The 19,485-nt window shown below is 32.9% G+C and overlaps 1 protein-coding gene across 2 annotated transcripts; it reads left to right on the forward strand.

The window, feature by feature from the left end:
* Nucleotides 1-2,792: 2,792 nt before the first annotated feature.
* LOC108486488 (copper-transporting ATPase PAA2, chloroplastic) lies at nucleotides 2,793-10,965 on the forward strand. 2 transcript variants are annotated; one of them, XM_053029442.1, is made up of 18 exons: nucleotides 2,793-3,689; nucleotides 3,774-3,851; nucleotides 4,611-4,708; nucleotides 4,842-4,895; nucleotides 5,104-5,190; nucleotides 5,370-5,534; nucleotides 5,747-5,857; nucleotides 6,190-6,258; nucleotides 6,450-6,559; nucleotides 7,122-7,227; nucleotides 7,700-7,766; nucleotides 8,267-8,346; nucleotides 8,483-8,928; nucleotides 9,210-9,384; nucleotides 9,684-9,815; nucleotides 10,000-10,150; nucleotides 10,248-10,413; nucleotides 10,721-10,965. In XM_053029442.1, the coding sequence occupies exons 1-17, from the start codon at nucleotides 3,050-3,052 to the stop codon at nucleotides 10,373-10,375; spliced, it is 2,697 nt and encodes an 898-aa protein (XP_052885402.1). In that variant the 5' UTR covers nucleotides 2,793-3,049; the 3' UTR covers nucleotides 10,376-10,413; nucleotides 10,721-10,965. The 2 variants fall into 2 exon arrangements, with proteins under 2 accessions (XP_052885402.1, XP_052885403.1); XM_053029443.1 differs by having other exon boundaries at nucleotides 4,611-4,669.
* Nucleotides 10,966-19,485: the final 8,520 nt, after the last annotated feature.

A 19,485-nucleotide genomic window follows, 5' to 3' on the forward strand; every position in this document is an offset into this window, starting at 1 on the left:
ATTTCATGATTCACACTCTAAATAAGTGGAAAAACATAATTTTTAGGTTTTTGGGGCATTCTAAAACCTATATATACTAAATATAAGAAGAGAAGGGAGAGTCGTTAGAGAATATTGAAGAAAACAACTCGAAAAACACTATTAAAGCCGACTCTGAAGCAAATTTCCACCAAGATTGAAGATCTCCTTTTGATTTCTTTGAAGTTTATTATGAGTTTCTCTATTTCTTATGGTTATACTGTTTTTGAGATGTTTTTATTCGCAATTATGAACTAATTTTCTAAATACCTGACGGAGATAAACCCTCTGATGAATTCTATCTTTTGATTTCTATTTTACACAATAAATACTTGAATTTTGTTCTCAGTTATGTATGCTTAATTCTTGATTTAATATTTTAGGATTGTTAATTCATGTTTGATATGCTTAATTCAGAGGAGGAATAGACCCTGTTTAAGAGTAGATCTAGCATAATTGAGTGGAGTTGCATGCAATCCTAGAAATAGGATTACATAAATCTATCGTATTAGAGTCAAATCTAATAGGGGAATTCATAGATCGAGTTAATGCGATAATAATGGTTTTAATTAGAAAGGAATTTCAATTAATCAACCTAGAGTCAGTTGTTTTTAGTCTTGAAGATATTAACATAATTTAGGGATTTCTATGGATCAAGATATTAAGTGAATAAATTTTTTAATTTAGATTGATAATGACAAATGCAGTTTAGGTGGATTCTTTCATGGATATTGTTTTGCTTCCTGGTTATTATTCAATTATTTTCCCGATTTGTTCTTTGCCGAGTTCTTAGTTAATTAATTTAGTTAATTTTAGTTTAATTCAATCACTTCAATTTGTCAGTTAAATAATAGAAAGACGGTAATTACTAGTACTTTTAGTCCTTATGGGAACGAAATATTTGCTCACTGTAGCTATACTATTTATCGATAGGTGCATTTACCTTTGTTGTATTTTTAGTTGGTTTCGTGGACATCAAGTTAATAGGGTAACTAATTATCCAATTCATCATTACATTACATAACATAACATGATTCAATCCAATTCAAGGCCAATTTCATATTTTTATCAAGTTACACTAGTTTCAGTTCTGTTTAATTTAGTCCTCTATTTCAACAAGCAATCTCAATATCATACTATGCAAAACAATATAAATATGAAACAATTAAAATGATTCAAATAATAGAAATACAAACCGAAGACTCAAGTTACTTGTTGTTGGCTCTCGTATTTCTTTTCCCTTTTGACGGCCCTGCGTCGTCTTTAGCTACGAATAATAATCCAACAGTACAAAACATCAAATTCCAATTCAAATCACAACCAAATACAAAGTCACACATATTTTGCAATTTATTCTATTTAGTCTCTAAACCCGAGACAAGCATAACTTTCAATCTAAACCCTCAAATTAAAATTCGATTTCACCTATTTTCATTAGGGACCTTCTATTTCCTATTCCTACCAAGATTTCATAATAGTTTTTCATTTTATTCAATTTGATCCCTATTGTACAAACTATTAATTAAACTTTACAATTTAGTCCTTTTTAAACTAATCTTAATTTCTATCAAATTCTCACAAATTTCATCAATTTCTCAACTATGGAAACTTTAAAAACATTGACAGTTTCACAATTTAATACATGTGTTAGCTAGTTCAAGCCCCTATGACCTCAAATCTATAAAAATTAATAAAAAATGACCAGGGACTTATTTAGCCAAGAGCTTCAAAGTTAGCAAAAATAGTGTTTTACTTTTATGTTTCTTTTTTGTTGAGATGAAGAAGATGAAACTCTCATCTCTCTTTCCTCTAATTGCATTTTATACTATGGTTTTAATTTAATTAAACTAGTTTAATTAAATTAACCTTAATTATTTAAGCTTAATAAATAATTAAATTAAGTAAATGACGCCATCCATCAATGCCCACTAACATATATTTAAAATCGGTATGTTTTCTATTATAGTCCTTTGGTTAATTGTAATTTAAGTCTCCAAGTCTTATTCTAATTAAAATATATAGTAATTAGACTTTTACAATTTAGTCCCTAAGCCTTAATTACTCACAATTTCAATTAAATCACTTAACTAAATTTCAATTAATCAATACAATAACTCTACAAATATCTCTATTAAATATTACAGATTTAGTTTACGAAAACGAAATTCTGAAACGTCATTTTCTAATACTAATAGAAACCAAATCGTTACATTTTACTAGCTTTTAGACTCAACCTCAAAAGCTAAAAAAATAAAGCTTTTGGCTTTTGACTTGTGAATGCAAAATTGTCAAAATATCCTCATTTATTTCATCCCAACAAATTGAAATTTAATTGATTGTGACATAATATACAACTAAATAAATCCATATCATTCAAATATATTTTTAAGCTTGAACTTAGCATTTAGCAATGAACATGTAAATTATTCTAAAACAAGAGCAATGAGCATGTAAATTAATAAAAAAAATTTCTCTAATATAGTTTATATGTTTAAATTAAAGTTTACAAATAATTTATATTAATTGCTTTAAAACTATTTAAATTTTATATTTTATATATTAAATTATTAAATTATTTAAATACTATTTAACTTATTTTTAAGTTCCAATATCATATTTAAAAAATATATTTTTTAATAACAGTGAACAACATTTGAAATTAACAAATCGTATCGTTTTGAAAAGCAATTTTTAACAATGGTGACCTAGCCCCAAGTGTAATGGATTAAAACGCAGCGTTTTGGAATTTTAAGTAAATTGAATATCTCAATTGCTGTTGTCGAATTTCGACCACAAGGTTAGGTGAAGTTCAGTTCAATGATAGCATACAAAAAAACGTGCGGATACAGTTTCAAGATTACATGGCGGATTATAATTGGATAATGTTCTAAAAGGAAATTCAGCTACGGTCCTCTGCGTTTCAACTTTCAACAAGGATCAACATCATTGTCTTCAAATCTTTCTCAGTGCATTTCTTTGGTCATCCTTTTTTTTTTCTAAGAAAAAAAAAAACTCCTTATGCGAACAAACAATGGCAATGGCGGGGGATCTGTTAAGACTCACTGTATTAAATCGGCCAAAGCTCTCTCTCGGTAATGGCGCGAAACTCAAAGCTGACCGCTTTGGCTTGCTAAAACGATGCCCTCGCGGTCGTTTCCATTGTCAGCCTCGGTCAACTCCTGGATTCGTCTTGTTCAGTTCACTGGAGACTAGATTAGAGTCGGAGGAATCATCTATACAGCCGGTAGGACAGAAGCTTAAAGACCCGTCGGTTCTCCTCGATGTCAACGGGATGATGTGCGGCGGATGTGTGTCCCGAGTCAAATCGGTTATCTCTTCCGACGAGCGAGTCGAATCAGTAGTGGTCAACTTGTTGACCGAGACGGCGGCGATCAAGTTGAAGCGGGAGGTGATGGAGAGGGAAACCGCGGAGAGTGTTGCGGAGAGTATAGCTCAGAGGGTGAGCGAGTGCGGGTTCATGGCTAAGATGAGGGTTTCGGGGACTGGAATCGCGGAGAACATGAGGAAGTGGCAGGAAATGTTGAAGAAGAAAGAGGAATTGTTGGTGAAGAGTAGGAATCGAGTGGCTTTTGCTTGGACTTTGGTGGCGCTTTGTTGTGGAGCTCATGCTTCACATATTTTGCACTCCCTAGGGATTCATTTCGGCCATGGTAATTTAATTTAATGCAATTCAATTTCTTATTTAAATTTGATATGTGATAATGACGCCTATGGTTTAATTATGTTTGATTCAGGATCGTTTCTGGAAATCCTTCATAATTCTTATGTCAAAGGAGGATTGGCTTTAACGGCTTTGTTGGGTCCAGGAAGAGGTTTGTTGTTTTATCCCTTATTTTCACATGCATTAACATTTAGGCGGCATGTAAAAAATTCTATGTTTGGATATATGAATTAGAAAATTTTGGATTTATATTTGGTTTGTTATATAAGTTGTCAGGATGAATTGCATACTATAAATTAGTTAAATATTTAATATGATATGTATTTGAAATGTATAGAAACTTGCATGTCAAATTCACAAATGCCTTTAGAAATTTCAAATTCACCGTGAAAAATACCTCCACAAATTCATGAATTTGAAAAATAATCATAATATCTATCTATAGTATATATAAAGTGGCTGATTGAGTTGGTGTCAGGCTGTGAGTTACTAAAATACCTTTACTTTAAAGGGTAATCAGTATTACTTTAAAAGTGTTTTCATCTTTTCATACTCTTATATAAAATTCAAATAAAATAACTAAAAACATTATTTGCAAATTGACCACAAGACCAACAAATTCATATAAAAGACCCTTGTCACTCCACTGATAATAATTTATTGATATATTTTATAAATATTTTTAATGTAAAATCTTGGGTGTAATAATATTAGTTATATTTAAATGTGTTTTATCTCACAATTTAAACTATTTTGATAGCTAATTTTCCAAACAAAACCCATATTTAAGGAAGATATTCTTTGGTCTTTAGGCAGTTACTAGCAAAACTCTTTCTAAAGTGTCTTAATGCTGTAGTGACCGGGGAGTAAAGATTGACTTTGATCAAAGTTCTCAAAAAATGTTTTGCAGATTTGCTGGTTGATGGATTATTGGCATTCAAGAAAGGATCTCCCAATATGAATTCTCTTGTGGGTTTTGGATCAATTGTTGCATTTATCATTAGTGCAGTGAGAATTTTCTTTCTTTCTTTCATTCTTTCTTTCCTTGTGGTTTGAAAGCTGAGATTTAGTTTTCTTAATATAGCATCATGGAATCAATCTGCTAAGTTCTGTTGGTCCTTATATTTGCCTTGCCTTGTAGGTCTCACTTCTTAACCCTGGGCTTAAATGGGATGCTTCATTCTTTGACGAGCCGGTGATTTCCCTTACTTATACTCTGCAATATTTATTTTTGATATCATGGTTCTGCTGTATCTGCCAACTGCTTCGAGATAAGTTTCCTTTTTCTCACATCTGTTGATTCACTATTTTTAATATGCAGAAGCTACTTAGGTGGAAGTCTGAAAGTTTTGGTCTGGTTGATAATAAGTTCTAATGAAGCACCCCTGTATTTTGACATGCAGGTCATGCTTCTTGGTTTTGTGCTCCTGGGACGTTCGTTGGAAGAAAAAGCAAGGATTAGGGCATCCAGCGACATGAATGAACTTTTAGTGAGTCTTAAATCTGATACTTCCTTGTTTTGTTATTACACTTTTTTTCATGTTTGATGGTATGAATCTTGGCTTACAGATCCTTAAAACTAAGATTTAGTTACATAACGTGCTTCTATCGTATTCACTCATCTTCACGCCATTTGGTTGATTTGACATGTGAGATAATTGTTTTGCAGTCATTGATATCCACTCGGTCAAGACTTGTAATTACTTCATCAGACACTGATTCCTCTGCTGATTCTGTACTTAGCTCTGATGCTATTTGCATTGAGGTCCCCTCAGATGATATTCGAGTTGGAGATTCAGTATTAGTTTTGCCTGGAGAAACAATTCCTGTAGATGTAAGTCATAAATATGTTATATGATTAGGATTTAGTGCATCACAGTCTGATTCCTAAACTTGGTCATATACAGACGAACCCTATGTATTTTTAGTTATAGCAAACAACATATTGATAATTATATGAAACTAAGATGAACCTTTTTAATCACTGTCTGATTAAATTTACCACATATAAATGATCTTTTTCTGAAATTAGAATTCCCTACATAGGGGAAAGTTCTTACAGGAAGAAGTGTGGTTGATGAATCCATGCTGACGGGAGAATCACTTCCAGTATTCAAGGAAAAGGGTCTTATGGTCTCTGCTGGAACTATAAATTGGGTAAGATGTGTTGAGGAATATAATTTAGAAATGCTATGACTTATGCCAATAGCAATACTTTAGGGAGAGAAATACTTGACCATTGCTTATTTCAGAGATATAGGAATAACATTTTGTATTAAAATTTAAAATGCATATTAGCTGACTGCCAAAAGGAAAACAAAAATACGTATTAGCTGGATTGCTTGGGATGATTAGATCTGAATGAGGAGCGTAAGAGAAAGACTGAATGTTATTATTAGTTGTATTTTTTCTAAATTATTCTTAAGAATTTTAGATTGAACCCACTACCCACGCAATCATCATTTATGTTTATGAATGTTCTATTTCAGGATGGCCCTTTAAGAATAGAAGCAACTTCCACAGGCTCCAACTCAACTATTGCTAAGATCGTACGCATGGTTGGTGCCCTAGTGAACTTTTTTTATTGGATTAATCATACAGTCATGTCCTCACATCTGATGCTTGATATGAGTCACTATGTGTCTGCTGCACAGGGCGTTATTCTCCCATTTCTGTGTAATTACTAGTATAAAAGATCAAACTGTTGCTTCCATTTAGCCTGAGTAGGATATCTGCAACCAATTTTCAGGTTGAAGATGCTCAAGGACAAGAAGCACCTGTACAGAGGCTTGCAGATGCGATAGCAGGGCCATTTGTATACAGCATAATGACTCTGTCAGCTGCAACATTTGCTTTCTGGTATGGGGTTTGTTTCTTCAAATGTATTAACTTCAGACCAAGTGATTTTAATGAGATGCTTAAAAAAGATGGAAAGGACGAGATTCTAATTTCCTTATTCAATATATTTATGTAACTTGTAGATACTTTCTCAAAACGAAAATGGGTAATTTGCATTCAATTTGCAATTCGAATAGTTGACCTATCTATGAAGAAAGTATGACAAGTTTATTTGCACTTCATTTCTTGTTGCTCTCTCCCGATTATCCCCCCCCCCCCCCCAAAAAAAAAAAGTCCCAGCATACTTCTACTGCTGCATACACTTGTGACAACTGGATCATTAATTTAAGTAAATGCCGGACAAGTTTCTTTTTCCCCTACTTTGTTCCATTGTTGAAGTACCATTCCTGCATTAACTGACTGATTTCTTTATTTCCCTTTGGCCATGGTACTCAAACCGGATTATGCTGGTCCTGTGGCCTTTAGTTTTAGTTGCTTGTAGATGTGTTATTTCCTCCTAGCATGGTGTTGATTGTGTACTAGCTAATCTTGCGTCTTTCTCCTTGTTGTTTTCTATGTCCAGGTATTATGCTGGGTCTCACATATTTCCAGATGTTTTGCTCAATGATATTGCTGGCCCTGATGGAGATTCATTGCTTTTGAGTTTGAAACTTGCAGTGGATGTCTTAGTGAGTTTTCTTTTGTCTACCTGTGTTTCTCCTCATTGCCTAAATATTAGTTGCCTGATTGTTTGCATTTTTTATCCATTTGATTGGCAAGAAAGTTATTTATTATTACAATAATCTCAATATGGTAAAGGAAACTTTTTTTTATCTTCAAAAGAAGGAAACAAGTTAAAAAGTGTTTCCATTCTGCATGTTCCTGTTAAAAGTTGCAAATAAATTTTGGGGAGTTTTTCTTGTAGGAATGACGACAGCTAATTGCTGGCAAGGTACAATATGATTGAATATACAAATTTTAAAAAAATAAATAAAGATTTTATAAGAATTGCTTAACTTGGTAGCATTTGAAGACGGTTGCTTGCATAGATGTCACAATTTTCTTAGAGAATTGTCACTTAAAGTGATATGTTTTATTTTAATCGAGCAAAACAAGATTTATTTGCACTACAAGTTTGTACTGCTGGTTTTTGCTTTTCAGGTAGTTTCCTGCCCTTGTGCTCTGGGTCTTGCCACACCAACAGCAATCCTTGTTGGCACCTCTCTTGGTAATTATCTAGCATGTCAATAAATCTTGATTTTGATTCATTTTCTGTATGGGACTAATTTAGTGAATCTTAACATACGTCTATTCACCAGTTAGAAGACAGTATGTGCAATTGGAAGATTTCATACTTTAGTTCACTTTAAAGGATGAGTGAATATATTGAGAGCTTATATTTACTATAGGTGACTAAATATATGAAGAGCTTTGGCTGGCTCATTCTTCAATGGTACATTGAAGACAGGAAGGAATTCAATTTGAAAATCATGATTTTGGGGAATTGCCAAATATGCTTTTTTGGAATATTTGTTTGTTTTGGAACATTTTACCCATTATGACATTGAGACCGTTGTAATAATGTTCACTGGTATAAGGTGTATGCACATTGGATACACTTGGATTTGAAGAATAGCATACTGGCTATTTAACTTTATTGGTTCTTTGTATTTTTCAAACAACAACTAACTCTGTTAAATTGTATGTTGCTGCAATGAAAATCATCAGGAGCAAGACAAGGACTGCTTATAAGAGGTGGGGATGTTCTGGAACGCTTGGCCAATGTAGACCGTATTGCTTTTGACAAAGTACTTCTACCCTTGAAAACAATGCACTCTCTCTCCCCTCCCCCCCCCCCCCTCTCCCTCTCTCTGAGTTTGTATGTGTATATAATTTGCTATGTTAGAATTTCACTCAAACATTACCCTATTTACCAATGTGCAGACTGGGACTCTCACTGAAGGAAAACCAACTGTCTCATCAGTTTCTTCCTTTACTTATGATGAATCAGAAATTCTTCAAATTGCTGCAGCAGTGGAGAGAACAGCAACACATCCGATTGCTAAGGCTATTGTAAAGAAGGCAGAGTTGTTGAATTTGTTACTCCCAGAAACTAGAGGACAACTAGTTGAACCAGGTTTTGGGACCTTAGCTGAAGTAAATGGATGTTTGGTTGCTGTCGGTAAATTAGAATGGGTTAATGAACGCTTCCAGATAAAAGCAAGTCCATCTGATTTGATGGCTTTAGAACATGCTGTAATGCGTCAGTCATCATCACCGTCAAACTATTCGAAAACAGCTATCTATGTTGGACGTGAAGGAGAAGGCGTAATTGGTGCTATAGGAATGTCTGACAGTCTGCGGTTTGATGCCAAGTCTACCGTGAGCAGGTAATATTTCCTTTTCGTAATCATGCAGGCAAGTTCTTCCATTTAACTGGCTTGGCATGCATATAAAGTCTTGATAAGTAGGCAATACCCAACTAATATTTTCCATTGATGACTAGAGATGCAGCTCTATTCTTTATGTTTCCTGCTAGAATAGCTACTTAGATGTTTCACTTCCTGCTCTGTTTTTTCTATAAAAAATGCCGATGAAAATGTTCCTTGTGCTACTCTTACTTTCTTACCTTTTATCATTTGTGGTTGTTTTGTTGCCTTGTTTATGTAAGGCTTCAGAGGAAAGGTATCAAAACAATCCTTATTTCAGGAGACAGGGAAGAGGCAGTTGCAACTATTGCGAAGACAGTTGGAATAGTTCATGAATTTGTTAATGCATCCTTGACACCTCAGCAGAAATCAAGGGTTATATCTACTCTTCAAACTGCAGGACATCACATTGCCATGGTAACTCTCTCTCCCAGTCATTCCTCTAGAATTCGATTAATAATGTAAAGCATTCTTAAATTCACCTGGTTCTTCAGTCAATGATTGGATATATTTTAGTAAATTCAGGCACTGTTGCCTGTTCCACTGACTTAGATGATCATTTGCACCTTTGGATGCAACTAAAATAACAAATTAATTTTATAGTAAACCCAGGAAAAAGATTTAGGATGACCCTAATTAAAGCAAAGACTATGCAAATCTAATACTGCAGCTTCATTAGAAAATATACTCAGCTGATTTTTTCCCCCTCTCCTAAGGTAGGGGATGGCATTAATGATGCACCATCCTTGGCCATTGCGGATGTGGGGATTGCTTTACAGACTGAAGCACAAGAAACTGCAGCCTCAGATGCGGCATCTATTATACTTCTTGGCAACAGACTCTCACAGGTATGCTCTTCTTTAACCATAATTGTAGTTTCATGCAACAAGTTAGATGAACCTGTTGAGTGTAAACCTTTTAGCTAAGTTGTTTGCCCCTTTGTATGGCTTGTTCATGAAAGAATTATGTTTTCTTAGCTCAAAAGAAATACCAGTCAGATTGGTATCATCTTACTTAAGACTTCCCCACCAGGTAGTAGATGCACTGGATCTTGCACAGGCAACAATGGCAAAAGTGTACCAAAATTTATCTTGGGCAGTAGCGTATAATATTGTTGCCATCCCCATTGCTGCTGGTGTTTTACTTCCCCAATACGAACTTGCTATGACACCCTCATTTTCTGGTATGTGAACTGAAAACAAGAGCTAAAACTTCACTTTTATATGGTCTCTCCATTGACTATGATTGAGTTGCTTCAATTTTTTGCATTGAATTTATAGGTGGGTTAATGGCCTTGAGCTCAATATTTGTTGTAACCAATTCCTTGCTTTTACGGCTCCATGGGTCTGAGAAGAGCTGGAAGAATAGTATTGCGAAAATTTCACAAATGCCTGCCGGTCCAGGTTAACAAAGTACTTCATTCCAATGTGCAAGTATCCTGAGATGGTATATCTTTTAACTATTTCCGTTCTTGTTTTCTTCTGTCCATTTGGTCGAACTTCGTTTGTTCATTACGTTGGTAATAAAGCATGTTTGAAATTGTTTTGTACACAACCAAAGCCTCCAAACCTCAAAGGTTACTGTGCAATCCATATAGAACCTAAATCTAATAATGCTGGCACTTGTCATTTCTAATTATAAATTCAATTTCTACATTGAATAGATCAAAGATGCATTTGTTCTCTACTTTTCTTTGTCCTGATTTCTTCATATGCTTATCTTTTTGCTACCATATATTTTTATTGCTGTGCAGCTTCCTGGAGCCCTCAGTGCATTGCCTCTAAGAACACTGGTTTTTGACAGATCAACTTGTAAGTAGCTTATTGAGTACATACTAAGGGTGATTTCGAACGGTTAATCAAGGTGTATCGCGTTATGAATAGTGGCTGTTTTTGTTATTCATTTTATCTTTGCTTATTATCTTCAGCTGGCTTTTGTATTTAAATAAACATTTATCTAGGAGATTTATCTATACTATTATTTAAGCTCCTAATTAAATTTGTGTCACAAGTCAACTAGGCATTAACTCGGTTAGAGAAACTATGAAAATTTTCTTCTCGTAATTATATTCAATTATATTATTTGAGGATATTTTAGTCTTTTATTTTTAAAAATAATCAATAAAAAGTTTGGATATGATGAGATTTGAACCTATTTTTTAAATCAATAAGATATTAATATTACCACTAAAGTAAAACTTTATTTTAATATAATATATATATTTTAATTGTATTATGTATGTTTTATATCCTTCATAAATTGTATATTTATACTATATATAAAATGGTTGATTGAATCGGTGTTATAAGTCAACTCAACACCAATTCAATTGTGAAATTACTAAGATATTTTTACTTTAAAATGCAAAATTATTATAATGTATTTGCAACTTTTGATTCTTTTATATAATATTCAAATAAAACAATCAAAAAACATTATTTGAGAGCTGGAATGCAAGATCAACAATTTCATATAAAATGTCACTTCACTAATAATCATTTGTTGATATATTTTTATGAATGTATTTTTTTAATATAAAATATTTTCATTCACCCACATTATGGGTGTGATAAAATTTAGTATTTGATAATGTTGATTTAGTTGGTGTTATGGTGTTATAAGTTAATCCACACTAATTGTTATTTGAACAAGTCAAAGTTATGTCTTGGTCTGAGTGGGGATAGCATTTCTCTTCTGCATGTCCATGGAGTTTTGAAAAATTCAAATATCTCAGAGATAGATAGAGAGGTAGGAATTTATCGAACGAACCGCACTTCTTTGTATACGTCAGGAGTCCATTGATGAGAAGGGGCTGAGGAAAGCTTGAACTCAATTCCTACAGTGATGAATATCATGATAAATAATCGCATTGCATTTAGTATTTTTAGTATAATGTATTTATGTGTTTAAATTTTTAAATTTCATTTTACTCACAATTAAATTTTAATATGATACAATTTTATGTATTATTATTAATTAATATCAAACCATACAAAATTCATTATTTATTTGTAATTTTTTTTTGTTGGTACTTATTTTAGTAACCCTGCTTTTTCATCTTCAACCATTTTTTTTTCTTTCACCATCATAGTCTCACTATTTATTTCAAGGAGGCGTATGCCAATCTTCATATTTATTACATTGTTTATGTACCTTAACCTCCTCCAGTTAATTGATTATTAGAAGGGCAAACGTTGTCGTGTAATCACATGCAAAACCATTGTACATTGATCATTCAATTGCTTGGTACAAAATTGCAAAAAGCTGGGGTGAACCAGACAGAGACTGCTGAGTAGTATATCAATGGACGTCGGTAATTGCACCTTGGTTTGTATCTCATTATTTTTCTGTTAGGTTTCCTCTCCCATATCACTGAAAAATCTCGTCTTGTTTAGTCCCCATCAAGGCCTGAAATTTCCCATAATCATATACCACATAACTCGTATATTTAAAGCATTCATTCAAGGTAGAACCCCCAACCCCCAATTGCAAAAGCTCTAAGAAAGGCCACAATTCAAAGGGATTGTATTGCTTATCTTTCAATAAGGACTGAATCGAATTATTAAATTCTGGATGAAGGGATCAAAGAAAAATAAGTTGGAGGTTGCAAAAAGTAGAGAGAATGAAATAATAAAATAATGGAAGTTATGGGAAATCAGATTCTTTTGTTTTGTCCGGCAGTGTCATTTTCTCTAAACCAAACATTTATAGTAGACTAGACAGCAACGGTGTCTTTTCAATCATATTACAAATTTCTCTGTATCATTTTACTTATTTATTTTTATAAATTTAAAATTTAAGTTTTATATTTTTATTTTGTAAAATTTAATTTTTAAATTTTTGGTGCGATATTTTAAAATAAAAATATTTATTTGATAGAAAATAAATTTAAATTTAACAATATATTTTAAATAGTGTTAACAATTAGACTTAAAATAAAGAAACTAAATTCTTAAATATAAAAATATAAATTTTAAATTTTAAATTTTTAAAGAGTAAAGAGATTTATAACACATTTTAATATATTTTTCATATTTTTAAAGAAAAATTTTCGTCTCATCTCAATATATCATCTTGAAATAAAAATATTAAGACACATTGTTATTAAACCTGATAATTTTTAGATAAATGAAAGGAAAATGATAATTCTGAAATAAAATTTTATTATTATTAAGCCTATTATATTTTTAATATGAGAGTAAAAATCTTTATATATTAAAGTAGTAAAATGTTATATTTATAAAATTTGAAAAAATATTGTTAGTTTTATAAATTAGATTTAATTAAATAAGATTAAAAAATATTCAAGAATTCGAACATGAATCATAAAATGAATTTAAACCATATAAAAAACTATCTCATTCTTCTTCTACTTACAATTGTTTTTGAATAATCTCATTATAAGTTCCGTTCATATTTGCTCTTTTTGACACAATGTCTAGAATTACCCATAATCCATCCTTAATCTATAAATAGGAGGATAAAACACTTCAGCGTATTTAAACTCATTTCCTCCTGCATTGACAATAATACTCATATCAATTGAGTTAAGACTCAATTGATTACTTACAAAAACTTTTGTGTTTATTCTAAAAATATAAAGAATAAAATGCACCTTAGGACCCATTGATTACCTTAATTTTCTGTATATAGGTATTAAACTTTAAATTAAAGAAAATAAAACCCAACAAATTAAAGTTATATTGTGTGTAAAATCATAAAATACAGATGGCTAATGCCTAATGGTTCTAGCCAAAACGTAAATAAATAATAATAATAACCATAAATAAAAACACATTAAATGGGCACGTGATTGGGAACTTATTTAGATGCAAGGATTTTTATGCAAAAACGCTTTACATGTGACTGTTGGGTCCACCATATTTATTCCATTTTACTTTGATTTTTATTTGTTTATTTCTATTTCAGGTGTGTGGGTTAATTGACAGCACAAAAAACCCTAATCAAATTTTTTTGTTCAATAAGGGTGCAAGAGATTGGCTTTAACAACCGACTTCATACAGTCCGGGCAATTAAAAAAGACGATATAATTTAGAAAAATTACTACCATCAAAATCACCCTTATTACTGCTAACGCATCTGCACAACAGTTTTCTTCTCGAAAAATATGACAAATCTAATTAGATAGAAAGCTCAAGTATAGTTCTACGGTCAGTAATGATAGGGTCAAGTAGCAAATTTTTCCATTACATAAACAACAGATAAAACATCAACTAAAAGTCGTGAAATATCAAGTTGTTTAGCAGGAGATAAGCCATCTCTTAAAGCCCAAAAGTCAGCAATCATGTTAGTTGTATGGTCAATATAACTATAAGATATGGTGACCCAGTTCTCATTATGGTTTTAAATAATGATACCGCACCAATAGCCCCCTAAGTTCCAAAAAGAAAACCTATCACAATTAAGCTTGAACCATCCAAGTGGAGGATGAAACCGTTGAACATGGATGATTGTAGCTAAGTGATTATGTTTGATCTTACAACAAATAGCAAAATGTTTAGCAACCAAAGAAATGGTTTTGGGAATGATCTGCTGTTTGTTAAAAGAGTTTTCAACTGCAAGGGAGTTGCAAGCAAGCCATATACTTGCAAGGAAAATAGCAAAGATGGTAGACCAAAGTATGCAATGACCAGTATACATAAGCTTGGAAGTCGGGTTAATTTAAGCCACTCATAAAAAGGAAGGTTTAAGGAGCTTGTCAAAGAACTAGGGATTGATAGTTTATGCCAAAAATCCTTAACATGATCGCAAGTTTCAGAGGCAGTGTTGCAAAAGGGATAGAGGTCGAAAACATCCATTCCTCTGGAACTCAATAGAGATTTAGTAGGAAGAATATTCCTAGCTAATTCCCAGATGAAAGTGAAAAGCTTAGGAATGAGGTTAAGCTTCCAAATTCAAGAGTATAAGGGAATAGAAAGGATTATTTGAGAAAGTGGTGAATTTCAGGGGTGGCAGTGGCCGGGCCTCCCTAAAATTATATAAAAAAATATTTATTGTTTAGTCCCTTTAGATTTTAAAACTTTGGCCCCCCTTAAATTAGTGTTTGGCCCCCTTTCCTTGCACATTAATTTTTTATTTTATTTTATCCATATAATATATTTTAACTTTTTAACTTTAAATATTTATATAATATATTATTGTAATCAACATTAATATAACATTAATATAACATTAAATATAATATTGATATATTTCCAACTTTTCTTTTAGATGATAGTTTTTAATATAATATTAAATATGAATTTAGGTTAAAATTCAATTTGTTAACTAGTGAAAAAGAAGTCTCTTTTCCTATTGCTATTAACAATTCTTGTCATCAACGTTTGTCCTTCAAACGCGGCTTGAGTTCATCTTCTAAGGTTTTCTTTTCATCTTTTGTAATTTTACAATTGTTTTATTGTGTTTTAAAGTTTAGAGTGTAATTTTATTTTATAGTAATTAATTTTGTTTTTATTGTGTTTTAAAGTTTATAGTTTAATTTTATTTTATAGGTATTAATTTTTTTTTATCTTTTAAGATTTGTAGTTATGAAGTCGAAAATAATTGATTCATTTTTTAAAAAGAAAAGTACAGAGACTACACAATCAGCTTCAGAAGCATCACAAATTTAGGTACCACCTTCATCGTTTGTTCCTTTAAACTCTGATGCTTGTCCTTCTAAAATTTCTAGAGTTGAAGATGAGGCACTTGATTTGTCTAACTTAGAACGTGAACCTGGGTTACGTAAGCAAATATATGAGTATCTAGTTAATATGCGTGATGAAATTTGAAGGGCTTATATTAAGGCTGGACCTTATCAACATATTCTTTCAGAATATCCTGCTTCCAATTTAAAAAAACATCCTCGTTATTTTCAACCATCATGGTTTAAACAATTATCCTGGTTAGAATATTCACCTTCTAAAGATGCGGTATTTTGTTTGCCTTGTTTTCTTTTTAATAGTAATCCAACTAGTCATTTTGGATCAACTGCATTTACTCATAATGGCTTTAGTAATTGGAAAAAGGTACATGATGGATGCAATTGTGCTTTTTTGACACAAATGGGAAAAGATCCGAATTCACTACATAACAATGCACAATGAGCTTATGTAGATTTAATTTATCAAGCTCAAAATATTGAAGTATCACTTGATGGACAAACTACACAACAAATTTCAGCTAATCGTCTACGTCTGAAAACTAGTATAGATGTTGTTCGATGGTTATCATTTCAAGGGTGTGCTTTTAGAGGTCATGATGAAAGCCCGGGATCAAAAAATCGTGGGAAATTTCTTGAATTGTTATCACTATTAGCATCGTTTGATGAGAAAAGTTGAAGATGTTTTGAAAAGTGCTCCACAAAATGCTAGTTATACTTCTTCAACAATACAAAAAGAGATATTGCAAATTTATGCCTGTAACACCCCGAACCCGAGACCATCGCCGGTGTCGGACACGAGGGGTTAACGAGACAAATCCTCTTAAAGTACCGACCAATTTGGCATTTCCAGACAGGCTGGAAAACTGCGTCACTGTCGCCTTAAAAATCATATCTCGAGTTTCAAAACTCGGAAACTCATTACCTAAATTTTCCCTGAATTTAGACTCATATATCCATCCATGGATTTATTTCTAGAATTTTTGGTCAGGCCAATTGGTACAGTTTATTAGTTAAAGTCACCCATGTTACAGGGGTCGACTACACTGACCTTCGCGCGTTTCAACTTGAATATCTCTCTGTGCAGGGCTTTAATACTGGTGCCGTTTGTTTCTAATGAAACTAGACTCAAAATGGAATCTGCACATATATGGCATGACTTCTAATTCTTTCTGGATAATTTATAGTAAATTTTCAAAGTCGCGACAGGGGACCCAGAAACCGTTTTGGCCCTGTCTCACGAGAACTTTAATATCTCTATTTATACTGTTCATATGATCGTTTTGTTACTTTCATATGAAAATAGACTCGTCAAGGTTCGTTTACATAACTTATTCACTATTTAATACCATTCCTAAAAATTTTGGCGATTTTTCAAATCCGCACCACTGCTGCTGCCAGCATCTATTTTCAAGGTAAACTTTACCTATCTTGTGGTTTCCATGGACCAACTATAATTTTGACATACATAGGTCCACATATGATCATATTTAGCCATTCCAATGGCTGATCATGTGACCAACACTCTCATTCCAAACCATAATCACATCATGAAACCAAATATAATTACAAAGCACAAATGGTCAAATTCCATCCTCCACTTTTACGAACCATTTTCGCATGGCCGTACACATATACATCACAAAGAACTTAAAACAATCGAGGTAGTCCTATACATGCCATATCCAAAGTTCAACCAAAAGAGTACCAAAAGGGGTTTGATAGTGTGGATGACTTCACTTCAATGATCCCGAATCCGATCGCTAACGAGCAAAATCTATAAAACAGAGAAACAAAGGAACGGAGTAAGCAATTTATGCTTAGTAAGTTTGAGCCATAATTACACACAACCAAAGCATAGCATTCAAGTAGCTAAACAATAATTCATATGCACAATTTCTCAATGACATGCTTACTTCACAATCCCAACTCTTATATTCATACACAAATAACGGCTTAGTTAAGGCCGATAACTCGTTTATCATTGGAGCAAATATTCATACGCACTTACTCCTAGTGTGCAAAGCACACACAACACATACCTTGTTGTTGGGAATTTCACAAGTGCATTAACTGAAAATTTTCCAGCAAGCTTATAATTTTCAAATCACATACCTTGAGTTTAACCGGATATAGCTACTCGTTCAAACGCCTTGGGACATAGCCGGTTATGGTAACCCGCACAAATGCCTTGGGACTTAACCGGATATCACAACTCGCACAATTGCCTTGGGCTTAGCCCGATATCATGGCTCGCACCATTGCCTTGGGCTTAGCCGGATATCACAACTCGCACAATTGCCTTGGGCTTAGCCCGATATCACTGGTCGCACATTCATACACATCTTTGTTTCAATTTCATAACAAACTTTTATCCACAATTTTCTTAATCAAGAATATCATTTCGGCTAAATGGCCACATACAAGGGCACAATTTCGATTGCTTATTACTTCGTTCAATCGAATCAAAATCTAAGTTTCGATACTCGAAAACTTACCTTGGAGATTATCGAGCGCTTCCAACGGCTATTCAATCACCTTTTCTTTTCCTTTATTGGAGCTAGTTCCCCTTTGCTCTTGAGCTTTATGTTAACAAATAAATTGATTTAATCGTTTTGAATATCAAAAGGGGAATCCAAGGTACTTAGCCCTTATAAGGCCGCACACACTTACATCCACATACTTAAGCTCAATAATTATAACATAGCATCAAGCACTCATATGGCCGATTATACTTAGTCATACTTGCACAAAATCAACAATAAATTTGAGATTTTCACACCATATAAGTACTAGGCGAATATACATGCAAATTTCACAAACATTCTTCAACCATTTCTTCTTTAAACAAACATATTTATCATTTACTTCATAACCAAATCATCATATGCAAACACATATACACATATAGGTGCAAGGCAATTTCAAGGTGTTCATAACCATCCAAAACACAAATTTTAACTAACATGCAAGAAGCATAAACCATGCTCATGAGCATGCCATGGCGAATACCTCACACACCATACTCCTTTTAAATTTTTGGTCATGGTTAAACAAAGGACTCAATGCCGTACTCAAGAATACTAAAAGAAATTTCAAGAGTAGTCAATCCATCATTACATGCATCATTAGCAAGCTTCACATTTAGCATGCAATGGCTTCAACACAATATCAACCTTGGCCAAATACCATTTCTATGGCATAACAAGGATTTGAACCATGGCTAACATGAACATCAAGTTAGCAACTAAAACATGCATGAATCTCATGACACAACCTCATACATACCTTAATCTTGATGCAAGTATAGCCAAATCTCCTTCTAGATCTATTCTAAACCAAAATGGAGCAAAAATCCTCCCTTTTCCTTAGTATTTTCGGCCAAAGAAGTGAAAAATGGATGAACAAAATTTTTTTCTTTCTTTCTCTACAACTCACGGCAAGGGGGCATCCATGCTCATCTTTTTTTGTTCATTTCTTTAATGCTAATTCTTATTTTATTTCTTCATACATAACTCACTAACCAAACATGTTGGAAACATGTTTCCTTGCCCATCAACACCTACCTTGGCGGCCACTATGCTTCTTTTGGGAAATTTGACATGCAAATCCCTTATTTTTGCATGCATGATCAACTAGTCATCCCACATCTTCCCATCATACTTTCAAAGTTTACTACTAGGCCCTTTCTAGTGAAATTCACATTTATAACACTAAATCAAATCATCAAAATGTCACACACAATTTAACACATATCATAGGCATCAAAATAAATTTTAAATTATTTTTATGCCTCGGTTTTGTGGTCCCGAAACCACATCCCGACTAGGGTCAATATTGAGCTGTCACAACTCTCC

This window comes from Gossypium arboreum, chromosome 6, assembly GCF_025698485.1.
Source record: "Gossypium arboreum isolate Shixiya-1 chromosome 6, ASM2569848v2, whole genome shotgun sequence".
NCBI lineage: Eukaryota > Viridiplantae > Streptophyta > Magnoliopsida > Malvales > Malvaceae > Gossypium > Gossypium arboreum.